Source organism: Hyperolius riggenbachi, chromosome 10 (assembly GCF_040937935.1).
Source record: "Hyperolius riggenbachi isolate aHypRig1 chromosome 10, aHypRig1.pri, whole genome shotgun sequence".
NCBI classification, from domain to species: Eukaryota; Metazoa; Chordata; class Amphibia; order Anura; family Hyperoliidae; genus Hyperolius; species Hyperolius riggenbachi.
Window position 1 is genome coordinate 120795777 of NC_090655.1, and position 19678 is coordinate 120815454.

Genomic DNA, 19678 nt, shown 5'->3' on the forward strand with positions numbered 1-19678 from the left:
CCCGCCACTGTATAGCATTGTGCTCTGTGTCGCTGCTGGAAATAGTGGTACACCGCTCAGCCACACTATATAGCATTCTGTTTACTGTTCTGTGTCTGCTGGGAATAGTAGTACACTGCTCACTCAGCCACACTATATAGCATTCTGTTTACTGCCACTCTGTGTACCTCGCTCAGCCACACTATATAGCATTGTGTTTACTGCCACTCTGTGTCTGCTGGGAATAGTAGTACACCGCTCGCTCAGCCACACTATATAGCATTGTGTTTACTGCCACTCTGTGTCTGCTGGGAACAGTAGTACACCGCTCACCCGCCACTGTATAGCATTGTGCTCTGTGTCGCTGCTGGGAATAGGGGTACACAGCTCACCCGCCACTGTATAGCATTGTGCTCTGTGTCGCTGCTGGGAATAGTGGTACACCGCTCACCCACCACTGTATAGCATTTCTGTACTGCCACTGTACTGCTGCCAGTCAGCGTGTACTTTAAGGATAAGTGAAATGAGGAAGAAAACCGGTGAAAGAGGGAGGGGCAAGGGAAGAGGTGTTTCCCCTGACGGTTCACGTACAGGCCACAGGGGAGCACCCCAAGAAAACCCACTCAATACCGCCCATGTTGTCCAGGACAACAACCCTCACAAATCCAAAAGAACAGGACCAGATAATTACTTGGATGACCTCTCAAGCGTCCAGCAGTGGGTTAAGCAGCACCAGCACATCACGCACGAGGTCCGAGTCCTCAGCCAGTTACAAGGAGCCAGTGGGCACAAAGCTGACACAACCGGCAGCGACACCACGCACACAACTGCCAGATAACCAGTCCGATTAATTACCTCAGGACACAATGGGGTATTCGCAGGAGCTATTCCCAGCCCAACAAACTTCCACCTTTCAAAGGTCAATGGAGGAACAGCCAGAAATGTTGTGCCCGGATTCACAACCATTAACTGTGGGAAATGCACCGCGCACTGAAATACAAGGCGAGTCCGAGGAGGACTCGGAAACCCAAATCCCAGAGCAAGTTGGGCAGGAGGGGTTGCAATTGCAGGAGGTCGGCCGACAAGATCTGGAAGACGACGTTGGAGTGAGCTGCGCAGAGGTTGTTCTGGGGAGCTCTACTCCACGGCGGCGGCCCCCCACAATGACATATGACGAGTTTCAGGAGATGGAAGAGGAGGGTATGGACAATGTGGACAGAGACCCAGATTTTGTTTGTGAACGAGAACATCACCGTCGTAGCAGCAGCACAGATGAGTCTGTTGAAGAACCCACTGCTGCACGAGTTCGCCTTGTGCCACAAGGTAGGCGGCGCGCAATTTCAGGCACCACAAGCGTGGAAGTTCAAGTGAGAGGCAAAAGAGGCGCAAACAGAAATCGCCAGCAAGGCAGGTGCTCCAAAGTCTGGGCTTTCTTTGAAGACTGCACTGAGGATGGTACTATGGCGATTTGCAAGGTGTGCAAGACCCGCCTGAGCAGGGGGAAAAGTATTAACAACCTCTCCACCACCAGCATGAGCCGCCACATGCTATCCAAACATCCCACTCTGTGGGCAAACGCGGCAGGACAGGGTACCAGCAACACTGCCTCCCTTGGGGTCACCAGACTCACCACCAGACCCGCCTCAGCAGCAGCAGTAGCCCAGCCATTGCGTGGTTCACAACATTCACAAACATCAGACGCTGACACTGTCACTTTCCGGAGTAGTGCTCTTGAGGTCTCCCAGTGTTCATCAAACACAACAACCAACAGCCCTTCAGTGTGCAGCCCTACGATTCAGTTGTCTGTCTCGGAGATGTTTGATCGCAAGAGGAAATTGCCAGCAAATGACCCCCGGGCCGTGGCAGTAACAGCCAGCATAGCCAAGCTTCTGGCCTGCGAAATGCTGCCATATCGAGTGGTGGAGACAAACAGCTTCAAGGGCATGATGTCAGTGGCCATCCCACGTTACGTGGTTCCCAGCCGCTACCACTTTGCGCGCTCTGCAGTGCCTGAGTTGCATGAGCACGTGGTCAGCAAAATAACCCGAAGCTTGAAGAATGCCGTTGCCTGCAAGGTTCACCTCACCACTGACACCTGGACGAGTGCGTTCGGCCAGGGTCGATACATCTCCCTTACCACGCACTGGGTGAACCTTGTGGAGCCTGGCAGCGATTCCTCACCTGCTACGGCGCAGGTGTTGCCCACGCCGCAAACAGCTGCACCGCCGTCCCTCCCACTGGATAACAACAGCAGCACCTACCTCTCTGACTCCTTCTCCTCCAACGCATCTCAAAGCTGTACCTCATCCGGAAACGCTAACCCAGCAGCAGTAGGATCATGGAAGCAGTGCAGCACAGCTGTTGGCATGCGTCAGCAAGCGTTGCTGAAGCTGATCTGCCTTGGGGATAAGCAGCACACAGGGGAGGAAATTTGGAGGGGAATAAAGGAACAGACGGATTTGTGGCTGGCACCGCTGGACCTTAAACCGGGCATGGTTGTGTGTGATAATGGGAGTAATCTCATTCGCGCTTTAAGGTTGGCTAAGCTGACACACATCCCTTGCCTGGCACACGTGATGAACCTAGTAGTTCAGCGGTTTCTGAGGACATACCCAGGCGTGGCCGATCTTCTGTTGAAGGTGCGACGAGTGGCCAAACATTGCAGAAATTCCAGTACTGCTTCGGGGGCACTCGCCAAGATGCAGAAGCGCTTCAATCTTCCCCACCATCGCTTGCTGTGTGATGTCCCTACGCGCTGGAATTCTACGCTGCACATGCTAGCCCGCTTTTGCGAGCAGAAGACTGCAGTGGTCCAGTACATGACGGCGCAGTATCGAGGCGCATCCGGACAGCTGCCAAGCTTCTGTGGATCCGATTGGGCCAACATGTTGGACCTCTGCCAAGTCCTCCAAAATTTTGAGCAATCCACGTTGCTTGTGAGCAGTGACAACTCTTCAGTCAGCATTACCATACCACTGCTGTGTTTACTGAAGAGGTCAATGTTGAAAATCAAGGAAACAGCTGTCATGATGCAACTGGGGGAATCTGAAGGAGAAAACGATCAGCGTGATGGTACCAACATCAGGCCATCCGCATCAGGAAACGCTGGCCCCAGCAGCTATGACAAAGAAGAGGAGGAGGAACAGCTGGAGTTGGAGCAGGAATTTCCTGCCACCACTGACGAGGGCCAGAGCGGTGCACGTTGGACTTCCACAATTCAGCGCAAATGGTCAGCAGAAGCAGACCAGGAAGAAGGTGACGACTATGATGCATCACAACAACTATCACAACGCTCACAAGAGGATGATGAGGATTCTGGCAGGACTCTGGCACACATGGCTCAATTCATGCTAGACTGCACTGAACGCGACCCACACATTGTGCGCATTCTGGACAACACCAATTACTGGGTTTATACCCTTCTGGATCCACGGTACAAACACAATGTTCCAAAACTGCTTGAAGAAAGAGTCAGACAGGTCAAAATGGAAGAATACCAGCAGGCACTTGTGGAGACTTTAGAGAGGTGATTGACATCCTCCCCCTCCTCTAGCCAGTTGTACGCCGACAGACTGACTTCCGCAAACCCAGGACGACCAGGAGGGCAGCAAACAACACAAGCCGCAGCTAGTGCCCAAAAGGGAATGGTATCGGCAGTGTCCTTGGAGTGGGAAAATTTTCTGACACCCATGCAGCAGCAGCCCACAGAACAGCAAGCGTGCAGATCCACCTCCAACACCGATCGCCTGGAGAAGATGGTCAAGGACTACATGTCAGATGGCGTAGCTGTGTCTAACAATCCATCTGCACCCTTCAACTATTGGGTATCGAAGCTAGACACCTGGCACGAACTGGCAATGTACGCAATAGAGGTGCTGGCTTGCCCGGCAGCCAGCGTTATGTCGGAACGCTGTTTCAGTGCTGCCGGAGGCATCGTCACAGATCGGCGTATCCGCCTCTCCACAGAAAATGCAGACCGTCTGACTCAAATTAAAATGAATCAATCCTGGATTGGAAACGACTACGCAACACTCCTGGACCCCAACCAAGTAACATGAACAATGACCATCTGTGATGGGTTAGCGTTTCCGGTCCCTGTTTATTGAACCTCTCATCTTTATTACATTTATGACTGCATGGCGGCAAAAAGCATTGCTATATCCGCACGCTATTTGCCCTCATGTAAGGCCTGGGATGCTGTGTCTCAAAAAGCGTGGCCTTCTCCTCCTGCGCCTCCTCCTGTTTCATCACGTGTGCTGCTGCTGCTGCTGCTGGGTTAGCGTTTCCGGTCCCTGTTTATTGAACCTCTCATCTTTATTACATTCATGACTGCATGGCGGCAAAAAGCATTGCTATATCCGCACGCTATTTGCCCTCATGCAAGGCCTGGGATGCTGTGTCTCAAAAAGCGTGGCCTTCTCCTCCTGCGCCTCATCCTGTTCCATCATGTGTGCTGCTGCTGCTGCTGGGTTAGCGTTTCCGGTCCCTGTTTATTGAACCTCTCATCTTTATTACATTTATGACTGCATGGCGGCAAAAAGCATTGCTATCCGCACGCTTCTTGTCCTCATGCAAGGCCTGGGTTATGTCTCAAAGCGTGGCCTTCTCCTCCTGCACCGCCCTCCTCCTGTTCCATCACGTGTGCTGCTGCTGGGTTAGCGTTACCGGTCCCTTTTCCTGGAACCTCTTCTCTGTATTACATTTATGACTGCATGGCGACAAAAAGCATGTTACCTGTGCAAAGAAACATGACATTTTCCGCATTTAAAAGACAGTTTTTCCTTTGAAACTTTACAATCAATTTTCTCAAAAACTATAAGCTCTTTTTCAAATATTTTTTTTCCTCTTGTACCCACTCCCAAGGTGCACATACCCTGCAAATTTGGGGTATGTAGCATGTAAGGAAGCTTTACAAAGCACGAAAGTTCGGGTCCCCATTGACTTCCATTATGGTCGGAGTTCGGCGCGAACACCCGAACATCGCGGCGATGTTCGGCGAACGTTCGCGAACCCGAACATCTAGGTGTTCGCCCAACACTAATGGGCAAGCCTTGCTTAGCAGGCATTACAGCCAGAACTGAGTAAAGTCAGAACATTTCTTCAGCGTTATCTTAATATAAACATAACCTTGTACAGGGAACACACAGCTAACTGAAGAAAATGACATTAAGGGTTACTCTAACTTAGTGTTGGGCGAACAGTGTTCGCCACTGTTCGGGTTCTGCAGAACATCACCCTGTTCGGGTGATGTTCGAGTTCGGCCGAACACCTGACGGTGCTCGGCCAAACCGTTCGGCCACATGGCCGAACTAAGAGCGCATGGCCGAACGTTCCCCGAACGTTCGGCTAGCGCTGTGATTGGCCGAACGGGTCACGTGGTTCGGACCCGAACGCGCTCTGATTGGCCGAACGGTCACGTGGTTCGGGTAAATAAATACCCGAACCACGTCATATCTCCGCCATTTGTCTGTGGGTTTAGCTTTGGGTAGGCAGGCAGGGTAGTTCGCGCTCCAGCCACGCTAGCCAGGGTCCCCCCTGTCATTGTGTCACTGCTGGGAACAGTAGTACACCGCTTGCTCAGCCACACTATATAGCATTCTGTTTACTGCCACTCTGTGTACCTCGCTCAGCCACACTATATAGCATTCTGTTTACTGCCACTCTGTGTCTGCTGGGAATAGTAGTACACCGCTTGCTCAGCCACACTATATAGCATTCTGTTTACTGCCACTCTGTGTACCTCGCTCAGCCACACTATATAGCATTCTGTTTACTGCCACTCTGTGTCTGCTGGGAATAGTGGTACACCGCTCGCTCAGCCACACTATATAGCATTCTGTTCACTGTTCTGTGTCTGTTTGGAATAGTGGTACACCGCTCGCTCAGCCACACTATATAGCATTCTGTTTACTGTTCTGTGTCTGCTGGGAATAGTGGTACACCGCTCGCTCAGCCACACTATATAGCATTCTGTTTACTGTTCTGTGTCTGCTGGGAATAGTGGTACACCGCTCGCTCAGCCACACTATATAGCATTCTGTTTACTGTTCTGTGTCTGCTGGGAACAGTAGTACACCGCTCGCTCAGCCAGAGTATATAGCATTGTGTTTACTGCCACTCTGTGTACACCGCTCAGCCAGACTATATACCATTGTTTACTGACACTCTGTGTACACCGCTCAGCCGGACTATATACCATTGTTTACTGACACTCTGTGTACACCGCTCAGCCAGACTATATACCATTGTTTACTGCCACTCTGATTCTGCTGGGAACAGTAGTACACCGCTCGCTCAGCCAGACTATATAGCATTGTGTTTACTGCCACTCTGTGTACACCGCTCAGCCAGACTATATACCATTGTTTACTGACACTCTGTGTACACCGCTCAGCCAGACTATATACCATTGTTTACTGAAACTCTGTGTACACCGCTCAGCCAGACTATATACCATTGTTTACTGCCACTCTGATTCTGCTGGGAACAGTAGTTCACCGCTCGCTCAGCCAGACTATATACCATTGTTTACTGACACTATATAGCAGACTATATAGCATTGTGTGTACACCGCTCAGCCAGACTATATACCATTGTTTACTGACACTCTGTGTACACCGCTCAGCCAGACTATATACCATTGTTTACTGCCACTCTGATTCTGCTGGGAACAGTAGTACACCGCTCGCTCAGCCAGACTATATACCATTGTTTACTGACACTCTGATTCTGCTGGGAACAGTAGTACACCGCTCGCTCAGCCAGACTATATACCATTGTTTACTGACACTCTGTGTACACCGCTCAGCCAGACTATATACCATTGTTTACTGCCACTCTGATTCTGCTGGGAACAGTAGTACACCGCTCGCTCAGCCAGACTATATAGCATTGTGTTTACTGCCACTCTGTGTACACCGCTCAGCCACACTATATAGCATTGCGTACTCTGCCAGTCAGTGTGTATATTGCTGGGATCAGTAATACTCCACTCACCGTCAACCACTATATGAGCTCAACATGAGTTCCCCAGAGACCTCCGCTGTGAGCAGCACTCCCAACAACAGCAACAGCCAACGCCCCACGCAAGCTATAACATCCACCCCAGCAGCCAGTGGTCAGCAGCAGCCCTCCCCGGAGGAGAACGTTGTGTCCATCAGTCCGTCGCCAGAGCGATTAATGAGGGCTGCCATTGAGGAGATGATGGGGCCTGATGTGGAGGAGGAGGTCTGGCTCAGGCCAGCATCCCAAGTTAATGTTGAGGACGATGAGGGGTCTGTGTCTGGGGATGTTGGGGTGGCAGAGGTGGTGGGTGGGTCAGACTCAGGAGAAGAGTTGTATGATGAGGATGATGATCGGGACCATCTGTATGTGCCTCAGAGTCCGACCCCGGAAAACATGTTGTATCGTGTGTTTAGGTACTAAAATCTGCGTTCCCTCCCAGTAGTGTTGGGCGAACAGTGTTTGCCACTGTTTGGGTTCTGCAGAACATCACCCTGTTCGGGGTGACTATATAGCAGACTATATAGCATTGTGTTTAATGCCACTCTGTGTACACGGCTCAGCCACACTATATAGCATTGTGTTTACTTCCACTCTGTGTCTGCTGGGAACAGTAGTACACCGCTCACCCGCCACTGTATAGCATTGTGCTCTGTGTCACTGCTGACAATAGTGGTACACCGCTCACCCACCACTGTATAGCATTTCTGTACTGCCACTGTACTGCTGCCAGTCAGCGTGTACTTTAAGGATAAGTGAAATGAGGAAGAAATCCGGTGAAAGAGGGAGGGGCAAGGGAAGAGGTGTTTCCCCTGACGGTTCACGTACAGGCCACAGGGGAGCACCCAAGAAAACCCACTCAATACTGCCCATGTTGTCCAGGACAACAACCCTCACAGATCCAAAAGAACAGGACCAGATAATTACTTGGATGACCTCTCAAGCGTCCAGCAGTGGGTTAAGCAGCACCAGCACATCACGCACGAGGTCCGAGTCCTCAGCCAGTTAAAGTCTGGGCTTTCTTTGAAGACTGCACTGAGGATGTTACCATGGCGATTTGCAAGGTGTGCAAGACCCGCCTGAGCAGGGGGAAAAGTATTAACAACCTCTCCACCACCAGCATGAGCCGCCACATTCTATCCAAACATCCCACTCTGTGGGCAAACGCGGCAGGACAGGGTACCACCAGCAACACTGCCTCCCTTGGGTTCACCAGACTCACCACCAGACCCGCCTCAGCAGCAGCAGTAGCCCAGCCATTGCGTGGTTCACAACATTCACAAACATCAGACGATGCTGACACTGTCACTTTCCGGACTAGTGCTCTTGAGGTCTCCCAGTGTTCATCAAACACAACAACCAACAGCCCTTCGGTGTGCAGCGCTACGGTTGAGTTGTCTGTCTCTGAGATGTTTGAGCACAAGAGGAAATTGCCAGCAAATGACCCCCGGGCCGTGGCAGTAACAGCCAGCCAGCATAGCCAAGCTTCTGGCCTGCGAAATGCTGCCATATCGAGTGGTGGAGACAAACAGCTTCAAGGGCATGATGTCAGTGGCCATCCCACGTTACGTGGTTCCCAGCCGCTACCACTTTGCGCGCTCTGCAGTGCCTGAGTTGCATGAGCACGTGGTCAGCTAAATAACCCGAAGCTTGAAGAATGCCGTTGCCTGCAAGGTTCACCTCACCACTGACACCTGGACGAGTGCGTTCGGCCAGGGTCGATACATCTCCCTTACCGCGCACTGGGTGAACCTTGTGGAGCCTGGCAGCGATTCCTCACCTGCTACGGCGCGGGTGTTGCCCATGCCGCAAACAGCTGGATAACAACAGCAGCACCTACCTCTCTGACTCCTTCTCCTCCAACGCATCTCAAAGCTGTACCTCATCCGGAAATGCTAACCCAGCACCAGCAGCAGTAGGATCGTGGAAGCAGTGCAGCACAGCTGTTGGCATGCGTCAGCAAGCGTTGCTGAAGCTGATCTGCCTTGGGGATAAGCAGCACACAGGGGAGGAAATTTGGAGGGGAATAAAGGAACAGACGGATTTGTGGCTGGCACTGCTGGACCTGAAACCGGGCATGAAGCTAGACACCTGGCACGAACTGGCAATGTACGCAATAGAGGTGCTGGCTTGCCCGGCAGCCAGCGTTATGTCGGAACGCTGTTTCAGTGCTGCCGGAGGCATCATCACAGATCGGCGTATCCGCCTCTCCACAGAAAATGCAGACCGTCTGACTCAAATTAAAATGAATCAATCCTGGATTGGAAACGACTACGCAACACTCCTGGACCCCAACCAAGTAACATGACCGATGAACATCTGGGATGGTTTAGCGTTTCCGGTCCCTGTTTATTGAACCTCTCATCTGTATTACATTTATGACTGCATGGCGGCAAAAAGCATTGCTGCTATATCCGCACGCTTTTTGTCCTCATGCAAGGCCTGGGTTGTTGTGTCTCACAAAGCGTGGCCTTCTCCTCCTGCGCCTCCTCCTGTTCCATCACGTGTGCTGCTGCTGCTGCTGCTGGGTTACCGTTGCCGGTCCCTGTTTATGGAACCTCTTATCTTTATTACATTTATGACTACATGGCGGTACAAAGCATGCTATCCGCACGCTTTTTGTCCTCATGCAAGGCCTGGGTTGTTGTGTCTCACAAAGCGTGGCCTTCTCCTCCTGCGCCTCCTCCTGTTCCATCACGTGTGCTGCTGCTGCTGCTGCTGCTGCTGGGTTACCGTTGCCGGTCCCTGTTTATGGAACCTCTTATCTTTATTACATTTATGACTACATGGCGGTACAAAGCATGCTATCCGCACGCTTTTTGTCCTCATGCAAGGCCTGGGTTGTTGTGTCTCACAAAGCGTGGCCTTCTCCTCCTGCGCCTCCTCCTGTTCCATCACGTGTGCTGCTGCTGCTGCTGCTGCTGGGTTACCGTTGCCGGTCCCTGTTTATGGAACCTCTTATCTTTATTACATTTATGACTACATGGCGGTACAAAGCATGCTATCCGCACGCTTTTTGTCCTCATGCAAGGCCTGGGTTGTTGTGTCTCACAAAGCGTGGCCTTCTCCTCCTGCGCCTCCTCCTGTTCCATCACGTGTGCTGCTGCTGCTGCTGCTGCTGGGTTAGCGTTGCCGCGTGGTCCCTGTTTATTGAACCTCTTATCTTTATTACATTTATGACTACATGGCGGTACAAAGCATGCTATCCGCACGCTTTTTGTCCTCATGCAAGGCCTGGGTTGTTGTGTCTCACAAAGCGTGGCCTTCTCCTCCTGCGCCTCCTCCTGTTCCATCACGTGTGCTGCTGCTGGGTTAGCGTTGCCGCGTGGTCCCTGTTTATTGAACCACTTATCTTTATTACATTTATGACTGCATGGTGGTACAAAGCATGCTATCCGCACGCTTCTTGTCCTCATGCAAGGCCTGGGTTGTTGTGTCTCAAAGCGTGGCCTTCTCCTCCTGCGCCACCCTCCTCCTGTTCCATCACGTGTGCTGCTGCTGGGTTAGCATTACCGGTCCCTTTTCCTGGAACCTCTTATATGTATTACATTTATGACTGCATGCCGACAAAAAGCATGTTACCTGTGCAAAGAAAACAGACATTTCCCGCATTTAAAAGACAGTTTTCCCTTTGAAACTTTAAAATCGATTTTCTCAAAAACTATAAGCTCTTTTTGCTAAATTTTTTTTCCTCTTGTACCCACTCCCAAGGTGCACATACCCTGTAAATTTGGGGTATGTAGCATGTAAGGAGGCTTTACAAACCACAAAAGTTCGGGTCCCCATTGACTTCCATTATGTTCGGAGTTCGGGTCGAACACCCGAACATCGCGGCCATGTTCGGCCTGTTCGGCCCGAACCCGAACATCTAGATGTTCGCCCAACACTAACTCTAACCAACAATCTAACTCTGAATAAAGAAGAACTCTTGCAGATTATTTGAGTGAATTTCAAGATTTTACGACTATAAGCAAACATTTTTAAAAATATATAATGAACTTAAAGCAAGATGGAGATCATAATTTCTCTGCATTAACAAGAGATTTTCTGACAATGCTAGAAAAAAATAAACCTGCTCTTAAAATTTATAGTGGGCATCTCTGATGCATCAGTGTACAAACTTTAGTTAGCAGAGTTAGCGGCAGAGTTGCCACTGCATTTTTAAAATTGATACTATAGTAAAATGTTCTCCTTTGCTATTTGCTATAAGATTGTATACACCGTAACATTTGTAAGGATAAACAATTATTTCATAAAGTTACTGAAAAGGTTAATAGACTGTGCTTCACTTTGCTGGGAATGTTATCAATTACAGGTGGCAAAAACTCCCCAGATTATTCTTTGAACACTAATTTCACTTAATAAAACTGAGCAAACAAAACCAAGAGGGTTTTTTTCAGAATTCAGTGACCATGCACAGCTCTGCAAGAGAAAAAAACATTTCCTCACCAAAAAGATTGAAATGAAGTTGATGATATACCATATCCATGTATTGAGAACTCTTACCAATGATATATACTGAACTAGGGGTAATTTGGGATTTTTACACAGATGACATTACAATAAAACAAATGCAAATAGAATACTTATATGGACAATAAAGAGTAGAAAACTAATTACTATTAATTGCACCCTAATACAATTGTTAAATGCTCAGTTACAGCAAAGTGTAAGCTTTTCAAGATGCTGGATAGTGAAATGTTTTCTGTACATCGCATTCTATGATGTTCATGACGAATTGCCCAGAACTGTTACTGTGTTTTTTGGACTATAAGACTCACTTTTAAGTGTTGAAAAAAGTCACTGCATCTTATAGTCCAAATGCAGGGGGTTCCTGACTTGTGAACGCCTGCCAATATGAACCTCCAACCTGCTGCAATGTCGGGGCGTCTCTTTACTGTGCCCATGCAGAGGATGACACAGGGGGACAAACGGAGGACACAGGGAGACACAAAGGGGCATACAGGAGGACACAAGGGAGGTACCAAGGGGCATAGATGAGGACACAAGGAGGACAGAGGCGGAGACATGAGGGACACAGAAGGACACAAGGTGGGCAGATGAGGAAACAGGGAGACACAAGAGATACAAGGGAGCATGAGGTCCAAAGGGGGGCATAATCCACAAAATGCTCCTTCACCATGGATGCACCAGATTTAGTATATAGTTTTTCCCGTGGTTTTGGTCCTCTAAACCTAGGTGTGTCTTATAGTCCAAAAAAAACGGTAGTTAGTGGCCAGGGATGCACATTAACATGAAAACTTGTCTCCCCACTTGATCTGTAGAAACCACATTTGTGGTGACACACATCCCACTGGATATCTGTGACCATTTGGTATATAACCCTACCCATATATGTATATAAATATGGTTGAGGGGTGGAGGTAAACTACTATTAATGTTTTTTACTTTGTGCTATGGTGCTTATTCTGTTACATTTGTAAATTTCAGCAAATGCATTAAAGTAAATGGGCAAAAGAAAACATATTTTTGCTCAGATATGTATATGTGCAAAAATGTATGGACGTGCAGGCAAAAACCCATTTTTTCCAGACATATTGAAGTTTATGGGCATGAGAAAACACATTTCCAATAAAGTTTTTATTTTTGAAAAAAAAATAGCCACAGGAAAAAATGCTAATTTCAATGCAAAAATGATTGTCAAAAATGTGAGCTCATCCATCCCAGAGGTCATTTCTATCAAGTATGGATAACTTCTTTCAACATTGCAATGGTTCAAAATAGGGTCTTAGTATACTACTCAAACATTTTTTATCAACTTACTTTAAAACACAATGGTGGCTTAACCTCCTGAGCGATAATCCCGAGCTGAGCTCGGGGTATGTCGCGCAGGAGGAGTTCTCAGGCCCTGGTGGGCCGATTTGCATAATTTTTTTTTGTTACACGCAGCTAGCACTTTGCTAGCGGCGTGTAACTTCGGATCGCCGCCGCTCACCGCCGATCCACCGCTACCCGCCGTGCCGCGCAGCCCCCCCCCCCCCGACCCCTTGCGCAGCCTGGCCAATCAGTGCCAGGCAGCGCTGAGGGGTGGATCGTGACTCCCTCTGACATCACGACGTCCATGACGTCGGTGACGTCATCCCGGCCCGTCGCCATTCTGAACGGGATTTCCTGCTTACTCTGATCGCTGAAGGCGATTGGATTGGGTGGGGGGATGCCGCTGCGCAGCGGCTATCATGTAGCGAGCCCAGGGCTCGCTACATGATTTAAAAAAGAAATTTTTTTAAAAAAAGTGCTGCGCCCCCTCCTGGGCGATATAATTGTATCACCCAGAGGGTTAATGACTAATTTTATACTTACAGCAAATAATTAAGAGGGCATATAGGATACCTCTGTGATCTTAGAGGTAAGAAGTGCTAATCTGATTAATCTGTTATCAGGGCAATTAGACAGTGACACAACCACCTACCCCTTTATCACTGGACACCCTATATATCAAGGGGTTCTTTGAAGAGCTGGTGTGAGCATTAGCAGTAGGTACCTTTTAAGAGATGTAGGCTTTCCACATATGTGTCATTAAGCCATTGGTGAGCTGAGTGCAGGGTGCACCAAATTGCAGCTCACCCTACTGTTGCAAAAATCCCTGTCGGCGTTAAATACTATTCCCTCTCCGAGTCGTCGCAACTCGGAGGGATCGCCGGATCCCCAAATTACCCTTAGCCGCCCTGCAAAGTACAACATTACTGCTATGGGGCACCTAGTTTCGGTGCTGAATGTCATACACTGAAACGACTTGCTTCAGGCTTTCCTGCCCCCGGTTTCCCCTTTGCAAGGCCACTACTCATTGTTGAGGGACATAAGCAGCTGGTAATTAGTGTATCTAGAGGGTGTGAACATTTGCTGGATTAAGGCTATTTATATATGTAAGTATTTACAGTACATAGCGCCAACATATTACGCAGCACTGTACAACGTATATTGTCTTGTTGTCACTAACTGTCCCTCAGAGGGGCTCACAATCTAGTCCCTACCATAGTCCTATGTCTATGTATGTATCGTGTAGTTCATGTATCATAGTCTAGGGCCAATTTTAGGGGAAGCCAATAAACTTATCTGTATGCTTTTTGGGATGTGGCAACCCTTGTGCTGTGTTTTTTCCATACTTCCACTGTAAACAAAAATCTCTGATAATGGGGATCTAACGTTTGTGCAATGATCTCACCTAACTCTTTTATATAGTTTATATTAAAGTTCTATATAAATTTGCTTACTTTGCTACAGTATGGACTGTTTTGCCTTAAAGAGGAAGAACTTTGCACAGCAGACAACACATATACAATCATGGCCGAAGTTGTTGGCACCCTAGAAATTTTTCCAGAAAATCAAGTATTTCTCACAGAAAAGTATTGAAGTAACACAATTTGCTATACACCTTTATTCACTTTGGGCTGGTGCACACCGAGCGGCTTTTTGGGCGTTTTCAGATCCGCTTGCGGCTGCGGATCTGCTTGGTCAATGTATCTCAATGGGGTGGTGCACACCAGAGCGGCAGGCGTTTTGCAGAAACGAAAAATGCCTGGGTGAGGCATTTTTTGGATTTCGGATGCGTTTCTGCCTCCAATGTTAAGTATAGGAAAAACGCAAAACGCCTGTAAAACCGCTTGATCAAGCGGATTTTGATGCGGATGCGGATGCGTTTTTGTCAAGAATGCGCACTTCCAGGTCAAAGTGTGCTTCCTGTGTGGCAGATTTGCATGAGGGATTTTAGACTGCGCAGGAGGAAGATGGCAGCAAAGTGGTTTACCACAGAAAACCTGATAATTAAGATTGAAAACAGCCCAGAACTTTATGACAAGTCTTTGCCTGGATATAAAGACCACCAAAGGGCTCATGAAATCTGGAGCAACATTGCAAAAGATTTTCTTGGAGAAAAATGGAATACTTTGAGCCAAAAGGGCAAGGATTCTAAGAGTAAGTATATGTGTACAGAATTGTTGTATTTTATTGATTTCATGCAGCACTTTGCAGACAATATATCATCACCCCTCCACTAAATGAGTAATTAAACAATTAGAAATTTCATTATCACAGGTCTCTGGCAAAGCTGTTCTCTCTATAGCCATCTCTCCTTATAAACAGCAGGTACATGTGTGTGTATGTACTTACATGTATTATTAGGGCGCTATTTGCCACTTTAGAGTGTCATGAATGATATAGACATACAACACGGTTTCAAGAATGTTTATTTGCACAATAATACTGATCTCGTCATGTAAGTAAATAGCAGCCTGCAGGTTTTTTAGTTCTTACAGTTATGGCACAAAATAATCAGCTAATTTGTCTCTGTTGTGAATGGCAGAAATGGGACCACGTAAAGTAGCTGGTGGTAAAGTGACAAGAGCACTGTTTGAAAGATCCCCCTCTTCCTCCTCTATGGTCATGCTATCTAGTGTTCTCACATAATTATGCAAAATACATGTTGCCTTCACCACTATTATAGCATACTTTGGTTGCATTTTTATAGCAGTGTGATAAATGCGCCATTTGTTTGCCAGAATTCCAAAAGCACATTCTACTACTTGTCTGGCTTTGGTCAGGCGGTTATTAAAGACTACTTTCTTATGAGTCATATCTCTCTGTGCATACGGTCTCATAACATGCTCAGACAGTGCAAAGGCCTCATCAGCCACAAACACACAGGGGTAAGGTGGTTCTACAGAGTCAGGCCAGGGGCGTGGTGGTGGTAAAGTCATCTGGCCTGTGCGAAGCTTCACGCCAAATCGACTGTGCTGGAAGACTGAGGAATCATGGGAACTTCCGTAAGCCCCAACATCCACATAGATAAATTTCAAATTAGGATCCACAACAGCCATGAGCACTAGTGAAAAGAATTTTTTATAATTGTAATAGAGACTGCCAGTGAATGCAGGCATAACCAGTCTGACATGTTTCCCATCCACTGCTCCAAGGCAGTTAGGGAAATCATGTTTCTCCCAAAAAAGCTGCATGTTAGCCTCCCACATAGGTACGTCAGGAGTTGGCATAAATTCCGGTTGAAGTACTTTCCAGATCAATTTGCAGGTGTCCAAAACTAAGTATCGGGATTGTACTTCTTCCCATGAGGAATTGGTAGTGAAGTGCTGCATATGAATGCCCTGTTGCCAGAAATCTGCAAAAGAAAATAAATAACATGTATGTTTATTTTTATTCCTAGTTGCCCTCCTGCGGACAAGATGGAAGTCGGTCAGAGACAGTTACAAAAAGGAGATTGAAAAGCAATACCATGAATCCAAAAGTGGGTCTGGAAGTTTGCAGCGAACAAAATATAAATATTGTGGCATATTAGAATTTCTAAGAAAACATCATGAACCGGCTGAGTAAGTATGGCGTAAATGTTAACCTATTGCAATGTTTGTCAACTTCGCCAATAGAACAGTGAAGGAAGGAGTAGGCCCACAATGCAATTCAGTAGTGTGGAACGCATAATCTGCCATCACTCTACCAAATATATTGGGGGACGTAGCTTAATGTAAGGATGGCATAGGTCCAGTTTAAAATGATTATTACATGACAGGAATGTGGACTGTTCGTTACCCAACATAACAGTTGCCTGACAGTGCTGGTTATATGTTTGGCTGCAGTAGTGTCTGCATCACACATCTGTAACACACATCTACCAAAATCAGTGCTAGTTTACTCAGGCCAGTTTTGCTCTATGCTTGCTCAGGGGCTGTGCCTAAAAGCTATGTACACAAATAATGGGAAAAATAGACAGGCTACTGCTATTGTTTTGCAATGAAAGATGCATCGCATTGTGCCCATATATTTGCTGTGACATCCATGGTCACTATTCCATGAACTAAAGTTGTGCTTTCCCCTTTCCAAAGGACTGAAGATAGCCTACCACCAGATCCTGAGGAGGACGATGTAGAGGTGCCACCTACCACCACCAGTGATGTGGAAGTTGAAGAAGACACTACACAGGATGTTGACACTGCTACACTGGAAGACAGTGACTCTACTACCCCAGATCACACACCACACAGCCCAGCGAGTAGTCGGACACGCACAACTGTCAGGTCTAGTAGAGGTGTGAGGGTAGCTACACAAGGCAGGAGAATAGGAAGAGGTATGAGCAGGGCTGAATACGACCAGAAGCTGATTAGTTCAATAGAAAAGGCTGTTGATCATATGGAGAAGCGAGAGGATGAAATGAAACAACTTAAAGAGCCATGCACACAGTATCTTTTAAGTTTGGTGCCACTATTACAAAAAGTGCCTCCTGATAAGCAATGGGCAGCCAGACATGCCATCTCTGAGACCCTGGGGAGATTCTTACTACCTGAGAGCCGTGCAGATGACAATGTGCACAACTACTTGCAGCAACCACACCTGCCTGCTTCCAGCCAACAATATAATGCACACCCACAACTCTCTTACCATATGCAATGCATTTATGACCCACCCCACTACCCACCAATGCATATGCATAACATGCCATATGGTCAACAGCCTCATTACTCTATGCCTCCACCTCAGCGCCCTGATCAAGGTATGCGATTTCAAACATCATCTATGCACAGTGACTCTACAGTGTACACTGATTTAACATCGCACAGCCAGCCTCATACAAATGCTGAATCAGGTACACATGCTTACAATCAGGGCCCTGGTAGTATGTGTGATTTGCTATCACAACATGACTAGTTTTTTGTAGTTTTACATTTTATTTTATTGTTCAATGCTCAGATTTGGATCTTAGTTTACATTACCTCAATGTTATGAGGAGTCGCTCAGTTGGTGTGATTGCTAGGCGAAAGTTAGTGTCTTGTCGGCGAAGGGCATCCTTCAGTTTGGCTAAAAGGCCATCAAAACTAGGAAAAAAGAGCATGCTTATCTTTAGATCTACTGTTGTTTGTTGCAGAAACATTTTTCATTTGTGACATATTACTTTTGCTGCTGAAAGCAAAGTATGGACAACACATGTCCAAAATATTCTTTGCACAGAAGAACAAAACATTAAAACGAAAGATTTTGTTCAAACATTGCTTCATTACTGTGTCCCATATGCTGATTGTTGCCATATACTTAATGAAGTATGCACCAGGAGTATGTAAGGTCATAATATACTCCAAATGTTTTGGGTAAACTATGGATATATAATATAGTAGTTACTCCTATAGAAAAATTAGATGGAGGCCTTAGGCATTGAATACATAACACACCAGGATCAAGTATCACAGTTATTTGGTTAGCTTATGTATACACCGGATTGATTATTGTGTTGTTTTTCTGTTTACAGTCAAACACAGTTAACTAAGGGCCAAAAAGTGCTTCCAATTTCATTCCTCCCCAAAATACTTAGCCCCATGATAAAAATAAGTGACAAGTATTCTTACCTGGACACAGACATGCGGGTGTAGCCCAAAAACTTTTCTGGATGGTGCCTCAAATCTCTATATAGGGTCCTAAATTGACCCTTCCGGCGCCGCTCTTGTAGCATGGGATGCACCCAGTATCTCCTTGTCCTTGGCCTACGTCTCATATATGCTGCTACACAGAGCAATAACAGCACATCAGGAAACATTTTCAAAAACAAGTCACTCTTCTCTCCAAACCACAGTGTCACCTCTCCTGAACTAACCCACAATGTTGTTAAGGACCCCACCCTTTTTATATTGGGTTTTTTACTTCAATTGCTCAATGTGCTTCACATGTGTCATCAATATATCGCACTTTAACCCTTTGTTTAAGGTCTTTCTACCTCTTTTCCTGAAAAACGCAAAACGCTTCCAAAAACGCTTGCAAAAACGCACGCAAAAAACGCAAAACGCCCCCAAAACGCCCCAAAACCGCGCTATCAAAATGACACTAAGCGGTTCAAAAAACGCTAGCGTTTTGCGGATCTGCTTGCGGTTTTTGGTGTGCACCAGCCCTTAGTGTGTAGCATAACAAAACAAAAAATTATCGTCAAATGATCGATTAACCACTTCCCAACTGAGGGGTTTTACCCCTTGACCACCAGAGCAATTTTCACCTTTCAGCTCTCCTTCCATTCATTCGTCTATAACTGTATCATTACTTATCACAATGAAATTAACTATATCTTGTTTTTTTGTCCCCTAATTAGGCTTTCTTTAGGTGGGACATTATGCCAAGAATTATTTTATTCGAAATGTGTTTTAATGGGAAAATAGGAAAAAATGTGGGAAAAAAAATATTTTTCAGTTTTCGGCCTTTATAGTTTTTAAATAACGCATGCTACTGTAATTAAAACCCATGAAATGTATTTGTCCATTTGTCCCGGTTATAAAACCGTTTAAATTATGTCCCTATCACAATGTTTGGGGCCAATATTTTAATTGGAAATAAAGGTGCATTTTTTTCAGTTTTGCGTCCATCCCTAATTACAAGCCCATAGTTTATAAAGTAACAGTGTTATACCCTCTTGAAATAAATATTTAAAAAGTTCAGACCCTAAGGTAACTATTTATATATTTTTTTTAATTGTAATTTTTTTTTTTTAATTACAAAAAAAAAAAAAAAAGGGGAGTGTGGGAGGTAAAGAGTTAAATTTTTTGTGTAAAACTAATTTATTTGTATGTAAAAAATGCTTTAGGGTGTAGTTTTACTATTTGGCCACAAGATGTCAACAGTAACTTTTTGTTTATTGCGACCTGCAAGCGTCCTTCTGGACGCTTGCAGGAAGTACTAGGAGGCTGAGAAAGTTTTTTTT

General features: G+C 46.6%; 2 protein-coding genes across 8 annotated transcripts in view; one reads left to right on the forward strand and one right to left on the reverse strand.

Moving 5' to 3' along the window:
* The window catches only part of NPFFR1 (neuropeptide FF receptor 1), a 660400-nt gene that overhangs the window by 182681 nt on the left and 458041 nt on the right, over nucleotides 1-19678 (reverse strand). The gene's annotated exons all lie outside the window — the stretch shown is intronic.
* LOC137535934 (uncharacterized) lies at nucleotides 14689-18331 on the forward strand. The gene is made up of 3 exons (XM_068257828.1): nucleotides 14689-14913; nucleotides 16157-16319; nucleotides 16830-18331. Exons 1-3 carry the CDS (start codon nucleotides 14697-14699, stop codon nucleotides 17647-17649), a joined length of 1200 nt encoding a protein of 399 aa, XP_068113929.1. The 5' UTR covers nucleotides 14689-14696; the 3' UTR covers nucleotides 17650-18331.

Bases quoted from the DNA above. Each gene is read 5' to 3' on its own strand.
- LOC137535934 (XM_068257828.1), top strand. From the start codon at position 14,697: ATGAGGGATTTTAGACTGCGCAGGAGGAAGATGGCAGCAAAGTGGTTT. The intron at 14,914-16,156 runs GTAAGTATATGT...TTTTATTCCTAG, and splicing joins AAAGGGCAAGGATTCTAAGA to TTGCCCTCCTGCGGACAAGA. The intron at 16,320-16,829 runs GTAAGTATGGCG...CCCTTTCCAAAG, and splicing joins AAACATCATGAACCGGCTGA to GACTGAAGATAGCCTACCAC.